The 18,476-nt window shown below is 42.4% G+C and overlaps 1 protein-coding gene across 3 annotated transcripts in view; it reads left to right on the top strand.

Annotated features, from left to right (window-relative positions):
• Positions 1-18,476, top strand: part of TRIM55 (tripartite motif containing 55) — a 40,557-nt gene that overhangs the window by 2,858 nt on the left and 19,223 nt on the right. For all 3 annotated transcript variants that reach the window (XM_083823410.1, XM_083823411.1, XM_083823412.1), the window contains exons 3-8: positions 6,711-6,876; positions 8,708-8,803; positions 12,734-12,967; positions 13,961-13,983; positions 14,083-14,207; positions 16,308-16,534. In XM_083823410.1, the coding sequence (XP_083679536.1) occupies positions 6,711-6,876; positions 8,708-8,803; positions 12,734-12,967; positions 13,961-13,983; positions 14,083-14,207; positions 16,308-16,534 (871 nt within the window). The remainder of the gene's footprint in view (positions 1-6,710; positions 6,877-8,707; positions 8,804-12,733; positions 12,968-13,960; positions 13,984-14,082; positions 14,208-16,307; positions 16,535-18,476) is intronic.

The raw sequence follows: 18,476 nt of genomic DNA, 5'->3' as shown, positions 1-18,476 counted from the left end.
CAGCGTGCACCCGTAGGGCCGGTTTTGTATGGCAAGGTGTTTTGTACACCTGAAGGAAGGTGTAATCCTAGCCACGCTCCGTGATAGTCATCCCATCCTGCTCCCACAAGAGCTTTGCAGGGATAACAGAGGCAATACTGGGGGAGCAGGTGGGCACAGGCACTGGACCCCAGCTCCGGGCACTTCTACCCTTCTCCAGCAGAGGAGGTCAGTTACTAGCAGAGAGGACGTTTTGGAGCCCGGCAGTGGCTTTGGCTATTCTTGGCTGTTTGAATTCCTTCAGGGACTGTTGTAGCTGGGCATAGCTTCGAGCTCCAAAACGCCGGAGAGCACGAAGTTGGCTTAAAATTGTCCTTTCTGCTGCCCTTAGCACTCCGAGCCCAGGGAAGGTCAGCTACCCTCGTGTGTGTCATTGATATCCAAATATTATTTGAGTCAGGAAAATCTTGGAGGAAATGAATCAGCAGAGCTATGGTGGTGGACTTTGCTCTCAACAAAATTAGCTGGACATGTGTGGCCTCATGTCTTTTTTCTTTCTTTCTTTTTTTTTTTTTCTACTCAAGAGTTGTATTTAACTTTAAAAATATGGAAATGCAGTTCCTTTTTCCCATGTAGTTCATGGGCAAATTGAACAAAATTCAGTTAAATAGAAATGTAAGAGATTTAGTAGATTATTTTTTAAAATTCTACTAAAGTACAATGCAACAAGGAGAATAAAAGGGGAGAAGAGAAAAAATATAAATATGAACATATAGTTGCTTAGCTACCTATCCAAAATATTCGTTTGTTTAATCTGTTCAGGTGTTTATTTAACCTTCATGTATGTCCTTAGATTTAAAATAATTATCAGGGTTACGTAGCAGCAGCAGTGCATAACAGCATTATCTAAACTATTTGGCACTTTGTAGGCTTCAGCTGCTTATCTCCCTCTGCCTAACGTTCCTCCGGCTCCCATGGTGTGTGAGCAAGATTTGCCACTGCTTTACCCTCTGCTGTCCTGCTGAAACAAGAAAGTCAAGGGAAATCAAGTCTCCTCTCCTTCCTTTTGTACCAGTCTCCTTCAAACGGAGGGCTGGGTTTGGCAGAGGTACATAGGAGGGGTGAGATGTCACCTTTGCATCTTTGAGTGTTCCCAAGACAATCCTTCAAGACAGCAGCTCCTGTGACTTCCAGAGGGGAACCTCTTCCCCCAGGTCTTTCTGTGGGTATAATTCACCATAACTGCATGCCAGGATGATGCCAGTTCCCAGCTGCTTTTGCATGAGCTGAGGAGAGTGAGGAAAATCCAGATAAGAGCAAGTTTTGTTTCCTGCTTAGAAAAAAATAATTGATTTCAAACTTATTTTTTTTTCTATTTTGAGTTTCTATTTGAGTTAAGGCATTGTTCTTTCAAAAATAAAAGCTGGGGCAGAAGCTGCCATGAGGTTGGGAAGCTCTGCCCAAGCCCTCACATGCAGCCCTTCTTATTAATAACAATCACATCATTTTTTTATCTTCTATCACATTGCTCATCAAACTCCAGCCGATGACAGCGTAGCCTGTTGCCCAATTTAGAACCTATTAGCAACACAAGGAAAAAAATTTTCAAGCAGGATGTGGCTCCTGCAAAGCTTTAAAGGAGGGCAAAGTGCCGAACCGAGTGGAAATAGAGTTGACTAAAATATTACACCGATGTTTGAAAGTCTGTGGGCCACTGATTACCCAAACTTTCTGAGGAGCATCAGGGGGCCTGCTGCTGCCAGGAAAGGGTAGCTGCAGGAAGCTGGGACTTCTCACATGCTCTGGCAGCCTCTAACGAGCTCAGCCGGCTATTCCTGATCAAAGGGTGCTCTGGGCTTTGTTCCAGCTGAATCCTGCTCAGCGAGGGTCGAGTAAGGGCTTCTCCCTTACACCTACTAGGTGAAGGCTGGCCCTGCAGCCCTGTGCGTGGACGGAGCAGCACGTGCAGCAGCGACCAGGCACCATGCTGAGAGCAGCGTGCACGGGCTCTGCGACAGTGGTGGCAGGGTACCCAGCACCGCCACGACCAACTATTCCTGACACCTCAGTGGTCTCATACTGAGCTCCCAAAGGGAGGTTGTGGCTCTCCAGGATGGGCTGCAGAGATGCCTGGGCTCTCAGATGGCTGGACCAGGGAGATGGGCAGGTGGTGGGCACCGGTAGGGTTGTGACACAAACCGGTGCTGCAGGAGGAGCCCCACAGACTACACAGCACGAGAAATGAGGAGAGAGATCACCTGGATATTCTCCAAGTCCCCATGGAGACAAAGCCCAAGCCTTACCTGTGCCAAAGGTTTTCTTGGGTCAGGCATTCACAGTGGTGGTGTGTATGTATGGAACTGCAGGAATCCCAAAGTTCTTTTTATTTCATTTTTTTGGTCTTCTCATTTTTCAAGCCCCACTTCTGCTCTGAGTATTGATGGACTTTTTGCCGCTTTTGGGAGAGTCCATCATTGTGGCTGATTTCCAAGGACCATCTCCTCCAAGTTTCATCCAACGTGCAGTTGTCCATTCCCGTGTGAAAACACTCAAGCAACAGTGGCAGGAGACCTGCGTGGATTCACAAAGAACTCCTGATAAAACTAAAAAATGTACAAAAAAAAAAAAAGACAGATAGATTACCCAGGAATATTTTGAGATATTTTCCAAGCTTGTAGAGATGGAGTTAGGAAAGCCAAAACCCACCTGGCGCTGAATGTAGTGAGAGATGTGAAGGGTAAAAAGAGCTTCTACAAGTACATCAGCAGCAAGAGGAAGGCTAGGGAAAATGTGGGTCCACTGCTAAATGGGACACAGGAGAGGCCAAGGTACTCAATGCCTTCTTCATTTCAGTCTTTAATGGTAAGTTTGGCCTTCAGGAATCCCAGGTCCCTGAGACCAGTGGGAAAGTCTAGAGCAAAGAAGACTTACCTTCAGTGGGGAGGATGAGGTTAGGGAATATTTTTTAAAAGGTGGACATCCTGATGGGATGCACACATGAGTGGTGAGCAAACTGGTCAATGTAATTGCAAAACCACTCTCCATAATCTTTGAAAAGTCATGGGAAATGTTATAGATTCCTAAGGACCATAAGAAAGCAGATGTCACTGTGTAACAACTACAGGCTGGTCAGCCTCATGCCGATCCCTGGAAAGGTATTGGAGCAAGCTCTCCTAGACAGGTATTGGACTCTCCTAGAACACATGTCCAAACATATAAAAACCAAGGTGGTGATTGGAAGTAGTTAGCATCAATTTACGAAGGGGAAATGATGCTTGACCAACCTGATAGCCTTTTACAATGAGATGACTAACTTGGTGAACAAGAGAACAGTGGATGTTGTTTAGCTAGACTTTCAACTCTGCCTCTCGTAATAACCTCATTGACAAATTGATGAAACAATGTCGAGAGTGGATAGCAGACAGTGAGGTGGACTGAAAGCTGGCTGAACTGCCAGGCTCAACAGGTTACGATGAGCAGCACAAAGTCAGGTGGTGGCCAGTCATTACTGGTGTAGGTAGAGGTTGATACTGGGGTACAATGCAGTTTAATATCTTCATTAATGATTCAGATGATGGGACAAGAGTCTACCCTTATCAAGTCTGCAGGTGATACCAAACATTGAGGAGTGGCTGGTACACCAATTCAGAAGGGGAAATGGCTGGAGAAATGGGACAGCAGGAGTTTCATGAAGTTCAACAAAGGGAAATGCCAAGTCATGCCCTTAGGGAGGAATAAGCCCAAGTACATGCTGGAGGCTAACTGGCTGAGAGGCTGACTCACAGGAGAGTATCTAGAAGTTCTGGTGGACAACGTCACCATGAGATAGCAATGTGTCCTCACAGCAAAGGCAGACAACGATCTCCTGGCTGCATTAGGCAGAGCATTGCCAGCCTGCCGAGGGTGGTGATCCTTCCCCTTTACTCAGCACTAGTAGGACATCTGGAGCGCTGTGCCAAGTTCTGAGACCCCCAGTACAAGAGAGTCCAACAAAGGGTCAAGATGACAGCTAAGGGACTGCAGCATCTCTCCTGTGAGGAAAGGCTGAGAGAGCTGGGATTGTTCAGCCTGGAGAAGAGAAGGCTCAGGGAGGATGTCATCAACGTCTACTGGGGATCCCAGGACTTGGCACAACACTCTAGATGTGGCCTCACCAGTGCCAAGAGTCCTCCTCTGCATAAAGCATGCACAACACTCTGCACATTAAGGTCCTTATCCAGTTTCAGCAGGAAAAAAAATAAGCCTGTAGTAGTCAAATGCAGGCTGAATATCTCAAAGAGCAGAGACAAAGAATCATAGAATCACTATTGGGGTATTTCAGCTGCCTGCCCATTCTTTGGTCACAACCACGTCTGTGATGAATCTTTTCTCCTAGTAAAGCCATGCTGTTGTTGTCCTACTGGCTACTCTCTAATCTTCCATTTCAGGAGCAGCCACTGTTTTACACTTAGGAGCTGTGTTTCAGCCTTTGCTACACCAGCGTAAACCTAGAGGATCTCCTCTGAAGTCAGGGAATGTTCTGCAAAAAATCTCTCCTTTAGCAAAGCCTAGGAAGGAGACCGTAAATCTGTTTACTTCTGGTCTTCTGTCACTGTCTTCAGGGCCCCGCTAGTTCAGGGAGTTCTGCCAGGTTTCTTCCAGCTCCTTGCCGGCACCTTTGAAGGTTGGCTACTTCTGGCTGAACTTGCTCGACACCATCGCCTTTTTGCCCTGTGCTGTGTGTCTTTCATGCTAGTGGCACAGCTCCAGTGTCAAATAACATTCTCGTAGTTTCTGGTCCTGTAAATATTTTCAGGAAGAGCAGCTATTTCAGGCTTAATTAATCACTTCGATATTCATTGTCTGTTATTGCCCCGGCAGGTGGGCCCACCCACTGGCGCACCATAACATAGCAGGGGCTGTTAGCAGTCAGCTGCAAACAATGTAAAGCATCCTTCACAGTGGGGACACACCTCTTTTGGCTGGCCTTGAAATGGTGTTCAGTTTGACACATTGAGGGCCTTGTGTAAATGTATGCTGGAGATCTGACCCAAATAATGCAGGCTTCCTTCAGAAATGTTCTTCTGAATGTTCAGAAATGTTCTTATTTTTGTAAAGCATGTTATATCGAAGATCACAGGTTTTCCTTATAAACACTTTTAATTCTAGTGCCTTCTTGAATTTAAAAAACAAAGGCATAAGACATTTTCTTTATTGCTCAATCTTTTTTACATGCATTTAATTGATCACATTCCATTCCTCTTTTTTAAGGTCAGAAGAGAAAACCTGTACTTTGTCATTAAAAAATTTGCACTCTGCCAAGCTGTATGGAAAGTTCTACTGTAGTACAATATAAAATAATGATCTTTACAGAATGTTTTAAAATTGTAATAGAAAGAACGACTCATTGCCTCCTTGCTATAGAGCTCTATAGAATGGTTTTAAAAAAAAAGTTTCCATTTAATGCCATTAAATTCTATAGTTTGGGGAAATATTTTATATCCAATGATGACGACATATTTCTGTGATGTTGTTGTCCCATTTGCTACAGGTAAGTCATAGTTCTCCCTCCAGATAGTAGCATAAGGCTATAATGAGTTATACTGGAAAGATTTTGCACACCACAGTAGGAGTGGCAGCCTTTGGAGGCTGGAACCCCCAGGCACACTCCCTACACCACTCCACTAACCCTGTGCTCCAGTGCCACGTTGTCACATGCTCCTGTGCTTGTCACAGATGTTCTTAGGGTGCTAAGCATGGAGCACAGGCTCAGAAAATCATCATCCTGCCCATACAGATAGGACCAGAGCTTTCACTTACACTGGGTATGTCAATTAGGTGGCTCATTAAAGGAAGTTTCAACTAAATTGGTTCCTAAAATGGCAGGGGTTGACTAGTGTATATACGGCTGAATCATTTTGGTGAAATGAAATCAGGACTGGGCTAGTGAAGCTAATGATAGATCCTGGCTTAGCATAGGTGAGGTTACACACTTCTTGTGTAACCATACCCTTGGTGGTTGGTACAATCGAATTAGCTGCTCTTAAAAAGCTTGACACTGTACAAGCTATAGAGTCACAGAATCATCTGGGTTGGAAAAGACCTTCAGGGTCACCAAGTCCAACCAGCTAGACACGTGCCACCCAGCTAAAATTAGTTTGTGTGAGACCTTATTTTGTTACTGGCATGGTGTAAAGGCCGCAAGGACTTGGTCCAGTTTGATATCAACAGGCCTGACCTGGACCTCAGGGCACATCAGCAGAGATGATAGAGTTAAAGGCATGAAGGCCCATTGATACCTACAACTCTTACTTCAAATTTACATAGAAGCTTTGCTGCATCAAGGCCAATCACCCAACATTTTGCATGATGAACCCTAAAGGAATTACATACGTTTCCTATTTCAGGTCGATGATGGACAACATGCTAATTAAAGTACACAGGTAGTCTCAGACCAATCTTAGTGAGGTTATTTACATTTTTAAACATGAGTGAGGGTTCAGTCACACTCCCAGTTGGAATCACAATATGAAATCATGTTTCTATATTCTCATCACATCCTATCATGTCAGAATATTAAATGATCCTTCTGTCTATTTAGTCAGCCTGTGTGACAGGTTTAAATCTACAGTGAGTATTCAGCTCAACCTCGGACACTGCTATATGATTGTACTGTTTCATGTTGATACTCTGAGTACTGTCATCAGAAATTTATGAGACTGAGTCTATTTTAAACTTATTTTCTTTTGCAGGCCTGAAAGGAAATGTGACCAGCCAATGTGTGAAGAGCATGAAGATGAGAGAATTAATATCTATTGTTTGAACTGTGAAATGCCCACCTGCTCCTTGTGCAAAGTCTTTGGTGCCCACAAAGACTGCCAGGTTGCTCCTCTCACAAACGTTTACCAGAGACAGAAGGTAAATAATTTTTTGTATCTCATAGTCCTCCCAGCAATTGGAAGGACCATCAACAGGAAAGTATTCCCATGAGCTTCCTGTGAGTTTCCAAAGGGGTCTCGGAGTACATTCTCCATTCCTGTATGGGAATGAAGGGCTCACACAGATGTGTTGAAACTGTTTCAGAACACAGAGAAATAAATTTATGAGAAATCACACAGAAAGATATTAAAGTGTCTCAGTTTTTGTTAGGACAGTAAGGAAACATTTTAGACCAAGATTTGATGTGAAGATGAGGATCTCCCTTTTGAGGTTCCTAATCTATTTTTTTCAATGCTTTCAGATCACAAAAAGAAGTGGAAGCGGGATTTACAGAACATGATAAAAAGAGAACAGGCCGTTACAAATCAAAGAGTTATCTATCAGGCACTTTTGCCTTTAAGCATCCCATTTTTAAGAAAATTTAAGTGAAAAACCTCCTGCAAGTAAATGCAGGAATATTCAATAGTTGGCAGCACAGGATGTACCTAACATCCTCTGCCCTTGCTGTCACCAGTAAAAGACTTGTTTATTTTTAATACAGTATTAATTTAAAACCTGACTCACTGGGTTATCCTCATGAGATAAACAGCTCATTTTTCTGGAGGGCCCCAGTGGGCCTAGCAATCAGACAGGACAAGTTTGCAATCCCAGCCTCCAACTTTGTCACACAGATGCTTGTGTGTGAAAACTACAAATGAGAAGTCAGTTTAGAAAAGTAGTTACAAGCATCCTTTTTGATCAAAAAAGGAGAGAAAAGGGGGAGAAGTTTCTTGGACTGAATCCATGCCCTCAATCACTCCCTTTCTGTGGAGACTTGCAAGCAGTGGTTTCCTCCCCAGTGTGCCTGTGGAAAGGGGCTTTCATGCCCAAGAATGGATGTCTAATCCAGAGCCTGTGGGTTGCACGCTTCAAAGGATCCTTTACAAAGCTGTAGAGGCCACAGACACGGATGTCTCTGTAGACAGATCACTACAGCAGTATGCCAAGGGCTCCTTGCCCTCCTCTGCACCCTCACCAAGTTCCCTATGGAGTATCTTCTCTGACTTTCCTCTTCTAAGGACATTTCCCATTCATGTTAGGGTGCTTCATGCTTCCTCCATGCAGAGGTCCCTGCCTCAACATCTCCAGCTCCTTCCTCCCTGCATGTTTTTTTCCCTTGTATCACACAGCAGGGTCCTCCATGTTCCCACTAGTTTGGTCCCTGAGAGAGTGTTCACCTGTTTCCCTTGAAATTACTCTGTCTCCATCCTTTTCTCCCTCCCTTTCTCACCACAGCCCCTAACCACACTGCCCTCATAGCAGGGGCTCTGTGATGCCCACAGTCCCTCCAGGTCTATGGACCCTCTTTTCCTCTCCAGAAACTAGAAAAAAAAACAGCCCCTCAAGAGACAAAGTCTTTCCTGTCAATGAACCCAAATGGAATATTTTGAGGCTGTTGAAACATAGTGTTTTAGGCTATTTTGTGGCTGTTTTAGACAAAAGCATCTAGAAGAAACTTCTAGAAGAAAGTGCTTCCTCCTTTCCAAACCATGGCTTCTTCTCCATGAAAATTTTCAAAATGTCAATCTTCTCATAGTGTTTTGGGAGAGGAAAAAAAATGTCAAAACACTAGCAGGCAACTCGTGAGCAGGTAATGCTTCAGTTTGCCATGGTTCTGGTGAAAAGAGCAGCTAATACCCTGGTATGGCTTATTCATCCCCCTGCTCCCCACTGTTAGATGGGCCACTGTGAGGTGGGACGGTGGGTGGCTGGCTGGCAGTGCCCCCCAAGTGTCTAACACCCTCTCACGTGCTCTCCCTTTGCTGACCAGTCCGAGCTGAGTGACGGCATCGCAGTCCTGGTGGGGAGCAACGACAGAGTGCAAGGGATAGTCACGCAGCTGGAGGAGACCTGCAAGACAGTTGAGGTAAGTAGCATGCCTTCCCGTCCAGTTATGGCAGAGTGGAGTTGCATCTTTTAAACTGGTGGTAACGATCACTCTTTTCTAGACCTCACTTTACCGAATGGATTCCCACATCATTCTGCTAAATCTGTGGCTTTTTGTAGTACTAGCTGTAGCGCCTCATCCAAAGGATATATCCTGCTCAGCACCCTGCCTCTGGCACTGACCACGTGACTGAGGACAAAGAGTAAAATAATCCATATCAACATGTCTTGTTCAGCATTCTTAGTTGCATGGGTTATAACTGAAGATAAAAGCAGAAATGCCATCAACTCTCAGTTCATTTAACACCTAAGCTCAGGAGCTAGAGCTGCAGAAGACCAGAATTAGTCCTGACTGATTCTGAGTAGAACCTCAGTCTCAGACACATGGTAGCCTCAGCTTAGCTCCCAAGCATGTCGATTAACTCTTTATTTGGTTACTTTGCCTCCTGTGCAGTAGATTTCTAATATACTCATGTTGTCCTTTAAGGAATCCTGTTGTGTTGCTCATGGGTGTGTCGAGTTTGGGTTCCTACTGTGAGTTTGGATTTTCTGGTAAAGGTCTTTCTCTGACAGAGCTGGAATTGGTTTTGTGTCATTCAATAGCAGAAGTGGCTTTCATTTCCTCCAAGAGGTTTGCACCAACAAAGCAAATATAAATTTCAGCTCTGACCAATTTGAGCATCACAGAGTAATAGGCTGAAAGCAGCTCATATGAATTGATTTTATGATCGGAGTTTGATGAAGCATCTAGTGAAGAAGTCACATCCCTCTCAGCCCAATTAGAATTCTATTGACCCTTCAGAGCTGGAGCAGAAAAGGGAGACTGCAGTGAAAAAGAAGTTAATCCAAGATGTATAGATTCTAAATGGGAGGAAAAATTGATTCCACTATCTATGTACACAATTAATGAAGGCTCCTATTTCCTTAGAGCAAGAAAGAGCAGAAAATGTCCAAGTTTGATTCAAAGAACATAAAACCATTAGCCCAAATAAATGAGAGAGTGTTAGCAGTAGAGTCAGAACTTTGTAGTCAGGAAGCCTTCATATTGCAAGGATGAAATTGGCTGCTATCAGGACTTTGCAGACAGAAACAAGCCTTTCAAGTAGGTTAACTGCAGAAATTTGAATGATACAAAAGTAAGAGCTTATACTCATTTAAGTTGAACTAGCTGATATAGAAACGAAACTTCAAACATCATCTGAAGTATGGAGAAAACACTGTGCTAAAAATACTTTAAAAAATACAACAGTTTCTGAAACTAGCTTCCTCAGAGTCATCCACTCAGTTTAAAGCCTAACCTTTAAACTTGAAGCCCAGAGAAAGTGCAGCCATTTTACCTTCAGATGTTTTAACAGGCTTTTCACCTTTAAAGTCAAAGATTGCAGAAAATAGATCTTAGAGCTTACCTTGGCACTTCCATGTTACGTTTCAAGCAAATCACATTTCCTACCATACAACAGCTTTGTCTGAATTGACATCAGTTTGTCCTTGAAGATGAAAAGCTACAGCTGGAGCTGAGAAATGTGCACACGTGGAAGTAGTGCTCATAATCCAGGATTGTCTCTTCTCTCTTTACTTAACGCTTTGAGGAGAACAATAAGTGTCTGCTCCAGCAGAAAATACATGATCATTTTTCTTTTAGCTGGAGTATGCAATAGCCTACAGTTCTATATTTAGCTATTGCTCCTATCCAAGACTAAAAAAGTGAAGAAACAAACAAAAAAAACCACCTGATTAGTAATAGTATATCTTTAACTGATTGAAAGGTATACCAAGTCCACATATCATACTGAAAACAAACAAACAAGATAAAACAGAAGAATATAAAATGGTAAATACTGAAAAACAGCAACAAATAAATAATGTTTAGTCCTGTAAAAACAAGAGTCAGATAATGAAGGAAAAATTACAGTGTCTTTTTCAAATGCTAATAGCATAGACCAGGCAATACAGATACATTAGAACAAGCAGTGCAACTCATGTTCTTTCTTTCTCTTGTAGTAGTGTTTAAAAAAAAAAAAAAGGCTAAGATTTTTTTTAGAACAGAAAGTCATGTATTTCTTAACCTTTTTTATTACTCAGAATCTGATTAGGATAATTCTATCACACAGAGACTTAGTAAGGGTACATTTTATACAGAAAAGATAGTACTCAGAAATATTTCAGCATTTGCAGTTAGGAACCAGCTTTGTACTCTCTCACTTGAAGTTCACAACTCTGTAATATCTGCTGGCAGGAAATATTATGTATTGGAGGTTAGAGATTGGGAAGGACTTCTCAGGGCACCCTGCTATCACTCTGTCTCTCTTCTTCCCCTAATACTTGTCCTATATCAAATCTCACAAATAGCACACACCTGTCCTGAAATTAAGGCTGTTTTAAAAGTGATCTGAGTGACATTTCAGAGGAGGTCGTTGTAGACTAAAATGGAGTGTGCAGCAAGAGGAAGTGCAGGAAACAGAGGGAGAAAGTGAGGAAAGGAGTGAAAGAGGAGAGGAAGGTTATCTGAGGTCTGAACAATAGAACGACACCTAGAAATTGTGTCTCACTTGGTTCAAAAGGTCCTTATCCCCAACCTATAATTCACTCATCAGAGGAATTTCTGGGAAACGCCAAGGACCTCCAGGACAGGACATGGCTGGATCCACCATGAGTTTTAGATTAGGAGTGCCTGTTTAGCCTACTCTTCCTCATTGGGAAGCAGAGGTGGATACTTGGGCCAATGCAACAAGACTTGTATTTGCTCCTCACCCTGCAACCCAGGCTGTGATGTTTGGCCATATATCCATCTTCGAAAGGCCTTCTCCTTTGAACAATACAGGGTAGACTGTCTCTAACTCTTAGGAAAGAGCACTGGCTGAAAGTCAAGGAAAAAAGTGGCCAAATACTGTGAATAATACCAGTTCCAAAAGTACTGTGCGGTTGTTAATAACCCTGTGCTGCCAGGATCTCAGCTCTGTGCCTCAAGGGATGAAGAAGAGGAATTGATTCAGCCTCAGTTCCCGAGAAAGAGATTAAAATAACCACCCCCATCCACAACCAGATATAACCACAATAAGGATATGCCCATCTACATGCCCCAGGGCACTGAGATGAGTCAAGTGCTTCTTCTTGGTAGGCCTCAGACATTGCTGATAACCTGTCTCCACTTTCCTCCCCGTAAATCCTCCCTTGCAAGTGCAGTGTGTTCTTGTTAGAGAGCGTACAATGAAGCAGTCATCAAACCCACCTTCCTTACTTGGTGAAATACACTGTGTTGTCTGGGTAGGACAGTAAAAGTGTCTCAGAAAATGATGTGAAAATCAATGCTTGAAGGTAGGGTTGGGACCTGGCTCCTCCTCCTTGTCTTTGTGCTTTTGTCGCACACCATTTTCTTCGTGGTACCTCTACCCCATTCAGTGCACAGTAAATGGAATATAATGGACACCTGCTGTCAAAACAGAGTCTAAAAGGGCTTATGTAAAAATCAGGCCTAAGCAAGAAAGTTCCAGGTAGAAAAAGAAAATTCTCCAGAACTGCTTTGAGATGATCTCTCCTTTCAAAAACATTCTGTTCGTGCAAATGAACCCAGCTGCTACTATGGTGATGTTTTTTACTTTTTCTTCAGGCTTTGAAGTATCACTGCAGACATCATAAATACCTTTCACAGTTTTTTTAGAAGGCTGACAAGTTATACAATAACCTGTTTGGGGGCTTTCAGTGGTTTGAAATCCAGAGTTTGAGAACAGTTTTAAAACTTTTGTTCCAATAGCTTGAACTTTGAAAATTATAAAAGTCTCTGGGGTCATTCGGAATCCTTTGCACTGTTCAGAAAGAGGAATTTCTTTGATGAAAATGCTTCCAAGTAACTGTAAAAATAGAAACTCTTTTAAGAACATAACATGTTTAACATAAACCAAATGATTCACAGGAATGCTGCAGACGACAGAAAGAACAGCTGTGTGAAAAATTTGATTATCTCTATTCTGTACTGGAAGAAAGAAAAAACGAGATGACACAAATAATCACTAGAACCCAAGAGGAGAAACTGGAACACGTCCGCTCCCTGATGAAGAAGTATGCGGATCATTTGGAAGCTGTGTCAAAGCTGGTGGAATCAGGAATCCAGTTCATGGAAGAACCAGAAATGGCTGTGTTTTTGCAGGTACAAAGTCTATAAGTAGAAGCAGAAATGGAGTGTTGGGTTTGCTGAAATACAATTTAAGCATTTCTCAATTTTAGGAGCATTCAGAATTTGGTCATGTCTGAGTGAACACTTATACAAACTCATTCTTTGAAAACTTGCATCAACACAAAAAAAAAAAAAAGACTAGTCCTCTTGTGAATAATATTCAAACCAAAAACGATTTTGAGTTCCCCCAAGAGAAAGCATAAATTTTATTATTTTCCTACATATTCTTATTGTCCCACCACTAAAACATACATATATATGTAATTCTGTGATTTACAGCTTTCGTTTGCATATTGACAGTGTGATTAACTTTCCAAGATTAAATATGGGTGTTCTAAGTCACATTTTTATGCCTTTACTTCAAAACTTGTTTGTTTTCGTTACTATAAACTTAGAATAGCTGATTAGGAAACCACTAGTAGCCTGTTCACTAAACTTACTGGTGTAGAATTTCTGTCCCGCAATGTTACAGTTTCTCTATATTAAAGGTTGAAAATATCTTTTTTAAACAGAAAGCAAAAACAAAAACAGCAAAGAATTGCTGTTGAAGAGTACAATATTCTTTCCAAACAAATAAAATTTTGTGACTCCAGAAATATGCTGTCATGCATAGTCAAAGATATAGTTATTGTGACTAGAAGTGGTAACAGAACAATTGCTTTTCACTGTACACACATACAAAAAAAGAGTATAAATATCTCCATTTCATTTTTGTAGAGATTGTTGGTATTTGCTGTCATATTCAGATTTTAACTAAAACATCTTCAATGAACTAAGAGGATTACTCAGCTGTATACTAATCACTATTCAAATCTGATCTCAGTTGTAGATGTTGTGGTTGTCATTTATGAGATCCATAGTAGTGCACTTAGAAGCAGCCAGTGTAAGAATTAGATCTCAATGCATAAAGTCTCTCAAAAAATGGAACCATTTAAGAAGTCAGTTATTTCCTTTTTGTTTTCACAGAATGCCAAAACATTGCTACAAAAGTAAGTATTTAAACTTACGACATTTGATCTTTATAATTAATTACAAATTGGAAATTTATCTGCAAATCCAAATGCAAATAACCAATCTCTCTGTTTTAGAATTACTGAAGCATCTAAAGGATTTCAAATGGAAAAAATAGAGGATGGGTATGAAAATATGAACCAGTTCACTGTGAACCTCAGTAGAGAAGAAAAGATAATAAGAGAAATTGATTTTGACAGAGGTAAGTCATTTATTTCACCTAAATTGCTTTCTTACATAGCAATTGTGTGTAATTTACATGATGATACAGAGCAGGAAAACTTGAATCAGATATTTCTGTCCATCTCAAGGTTAATTAGACCATTTTGTTTCAATTATAATCAAAACCAAATATCCATCACAGTTAAAAATCGCATAACCTGTCAACATCCTTAATTTTACCTATTATGGAGCCTCAAGACTTTCCTGAGGCTCCTGTGATCTTTACTGATTCCTCCTGTGAAGGGACCACAAAATTAAGCTTTTATTTCAGTCTATAAAGTACCTTTCCCCCCCAAAGGATGCCCTTGTTGTATGGCCTGTCTGTTATAGAAATTCATTAAAGAAATAGAAAGTTTACTACTAAACATACTCCTTTCTTTAGAAAAGACATCCTTTTTTTCTTTTATAGTAATAGAGAAATGTAACAGAAATGTAATCAAAATTCAAAAACACAGTTATAGAAGTAAGCAAAGATTGTCATCATCTTTCATACGTTTAACAGTTTGTGATGTCGTTTGTTGTGACATCATGACATGCTACGTGCTTTTGCAAAGTTGCAATTCTTCATTTGCCCTGGCAGCCTGCAATCTAGGCTCATCTATGCTTTACCTTACAGAGTAAGCCACAAGAAATTAATGGACATGAGTGTTTCAAATAAGCAGACCTCTCCTATTAAAAGAGGAGATGTCTCATCTCTTCTACTAATGGCCATCTGGATATCTCTGGTTTTCATGATGGCTCAGGGTTCTGCTAATACACCCACATTTACCCGTATAAGCCCAGTTAAATCTCATGCAAATGCCTGACACTCGTTCCGCTGGCACCCATCACTTGCTCCCATGCCACAACTCACACTAACTTCAGAGGATGTGGCTGGTCCCTACGAGGGATCCTACATGCCTGCTGCAGGTCTTGGTCTGTAAGATGGGCCCCATGGACTAGCTCTACTTGGCACCCAGGTCCATATAGCAGGACACCAGCCATGGCACCAGTTAGCAGCAGAGAATCAAATGCCATCTCACAGGGCCACGAACCTGCAGGTATTTGTGCTGTGAGGGGCAGTCTCTGCTCACAGCCTCATGCCCAGTTTGTCCCTGTGATCAGCCACAGCTGCGTGCACTTGCCACCTGCATGCACTTGCCAAGATTATGACCTCCTGCACCCTACCACGAGATTGGGAATGTGACACCCACCACCTGGGGACAAGGCATTAGTAAAGCCTCGGCAATCAGGACTTCAGTCCTGCTACAGTCAGTGAAGTCCTCTGCATGCAGGGGTTGTGGAAGCAGAGATTTAGCACTCTGCTTATAGGAGAGTGTTTGCTTGCAGACATATTTCTCCATTACGAGAGTGTTATTTGATTTGCAGATCTGCATTCCTTCTACAGTCTCAGGCAGAACCACAACCTGTGCAAAAAGTGCAGTCAATTTGTAGGTTAATGCATCCATCTAGGTTTATTTCTCTGAAGTACCAGGATGGCTCTGAACAGTATCTGATGTTTGTCTGGATGAATACCATGATTATGCAAAACAAAATGCATTGTTAGAGAGCTCCTTCTGGAAATGAGGGAGCAACCACGAATGCTGAAAATAGGATGTGTTGTAGGATGTACAAGCTCTGGTTTGACCAAGTTTGACAGTCTGGTTTTAGGGAGGTTGGTACCCTAAGTCTCCACAGTCAAGTATTGCAAAACACTGACCTGGTAAAATTCACTATGACTTCAACGTGTTTAAAGCAAATAAAATTGCAAGAGAGACTTTTTGCCTGGTAGATTGTGCCAGACCAGTTATCCCCTCACGAAAGACCGCAGGTCCGTACTGCAAATCCCTCATGAGGATAACTGAGGAGAACAGGCCTTTCTGCCCTCCCTCCCATGGGAAGGGCTAATTTAAGACTTTTAAAAGTGTGTGTTTGGTGTCCTCCCTGCTGTGAGGCTCCTGCTCGTGCCCCGTGCAGGCTCCTCATGTCTGCCAGGGAGGTGGATCATCAGTAGTTCTGCTGTGCAACTGTAAATGGCCTTTTCATTACACAAAGACTGTAGTCATCTTCTCGTGGTGCTCCTTTTACACTTGTCCCTTAGAGGAGGAGGTGGAAGAGGAAGAGGAGGAGACAGTGGATGGGGAAGATTTGGATGAAGTCCACACAGAGTCGTCAGGAGAGGAAGAGGAGGAAGAAGAGAAGGAGGAGGAGGAAGGGGCTGAGAGAGCATCACAGCCGCCTCAGCAGGACCCTGAACCACAGAGTGCAGCAGGCGAGCCCCCAGCCGAACCTGCCCCAGCACCACAGCCTGCCCCCCCAGCTGGCCAGGTAACTGCCCCCGCTGCCCCGCTGCCCTGCCAGCTCTGCTGAGCAGTCTGGCAGAGCCAGAAAACCCTCTCCTGCAGCCTGTGGGCACTGTGTCTCAGGAGCACGGCTAAGGGAGTCCAGGCACTGGAGAGCAAAGCTGCTTATTGCCCTTTCACAGATGTACATGACTGTACCCTGTCCTGCGTAAAGATTGCTTGATGGGCAAAAAATTGCCTCGCTATATAAACCAGGATATATGTGGGATACGTAAGATATAAATAAAAGAGATTCAATTTGGGAGTTAAGCACATAATAATGGATGTTCTGCTTGCTGTGTCCTGTGTTTTAACTCAGACTAACTGTTATAAATGAAATGGTTGTTAAAATATTTATACTAAGAGAATTTGGCATCCCCAGTGGATTCAGTGAGCTTTCCACCAGCAGTTTTTAGATCGTACCTCTAATCTTGTTTACTGGGACTGGCACTTACCTTCTTCTGGTCTGGTCATCCTAGTGCTATTATCTAGGTGGATGCAGGGATATCACACACCAAACAGAAGAGGGAACTGCTTTTAACCTATCAACGTTACAACCTGGCAGCAAACAGATTCAGTGTGTGAATAATTTAGGCCAGCACTTTTACTTAAGGAATGTGATTAGAATGAGGCTATAATTGCTGCATATTCTAAAAGACTATATAAAAAATATACTTCATATGCTACTTTAGCTGCCCATAGATACAACTAATTTAGCAGATTCTGCCCTTGTGCAATTTGCCCAGTGAAGTTGCTGAGTGGCTGAAGACAGCTCTGATGGTATTTGGAGAGGTCAGTGTGAAAACAACAGAGCAACTGGTGAATTGTTAACTACTGCAAGCTTTCCACATAAAACAAAGGAAAATAAATAATATAGATTGATTCTTGCTTTGATTTAAGAGCATACATGGGTTTGCACCAGTTGTGTGAAGATGCTCTTAAGTCAGGTTTTATTGATTTTTTTTAAGTTTGTCTTCTGAAGATTTGCACCAATTCAGCTAAACTTCTGTAGCATAACTGATGTACTTTTACATTCAGACAAGAATTAGACTTAAGAAAGCCGGACCACTAATGTCAAGTCCCTCACTTGTTTCTAAAGCTAAAATGGAAAATGTGTTGCATGCTGCTGCAGCAATTGTGAAATGCCATTATGACTTGGTCAGATGTGCATTACACCATGGCATGTGGTGTTGCAGGGTGTGGGATACCTGTATCTCAGCTTTTGCCTTCCGGTGTGAGAAAGGCAAAGTAGAAATGGAGCGGTGATAGCAGATACCGTGCGGGTGAGCCCGAGAGCTTGGTGCAAGTAGAGAGGTGCAGTTCAGCCAACTGCTCCTCTTCCCAGCAAAGTGTGACTGAGGTTGGTTAGCGTATTGATAGCAAGGCTGGTGGGCAAATGTTTCTGTCCAGTGTCTTTGTATTCTCCTTATCTGACTGTTCATATCAACAGTTTTGTTGGCAAATGCATTGCTCTTGACCCAAAACACCATTCAAAGGCACCTAACCTGTTCCTCATGGCTGGTGACAGTTCATGAGGCTCTTATGCAAGATTTCTTATATTTTGGGGGTTTAATTGTGTCTTTATCTGTGTATGTAATGAAATACAGTAACTAATCAAGAACCTGTAATTTGGCAGGCAACACTATCCCTGTACTGGAGTTTCCCTGGACAGTATATTTGAAACGCGGGGCCTCCTTCTCCTCCGGTGCCCATTATTAACACCGCGTGCCTCAGCTGACTTCCAGAGAGTTATTTCTGATTTAGAAATGGGTTTAAAATGAGGCCCAAAATGTACAACAATATGGATTAAGGAACAGCTTGCCCACTCCTTTCTCAGTCAGGGTCCCCTTCCCTGCTAATTCTGCCCTCCTGTTTTATTTTTCAGATATTCTTTGCCATATCCGTGTTACTCAAATGTTAGTTACTTT

This window comes from Anser anser (assembly GCF_964211835.1).
Source record: "Anser anser genome assembly, chromosome: 2".
Taxonomy (NCBI): Eukaryota; Metazoa; Chordata; class Aves; order Anseriformes; family Anatidae; genus Anser; species Anser anser.
The sequence above is the reverse complement of the archived record's forward strand: the minus strand, read 5'-3'. Positions and strand labels throughout refer to the sequence as shown.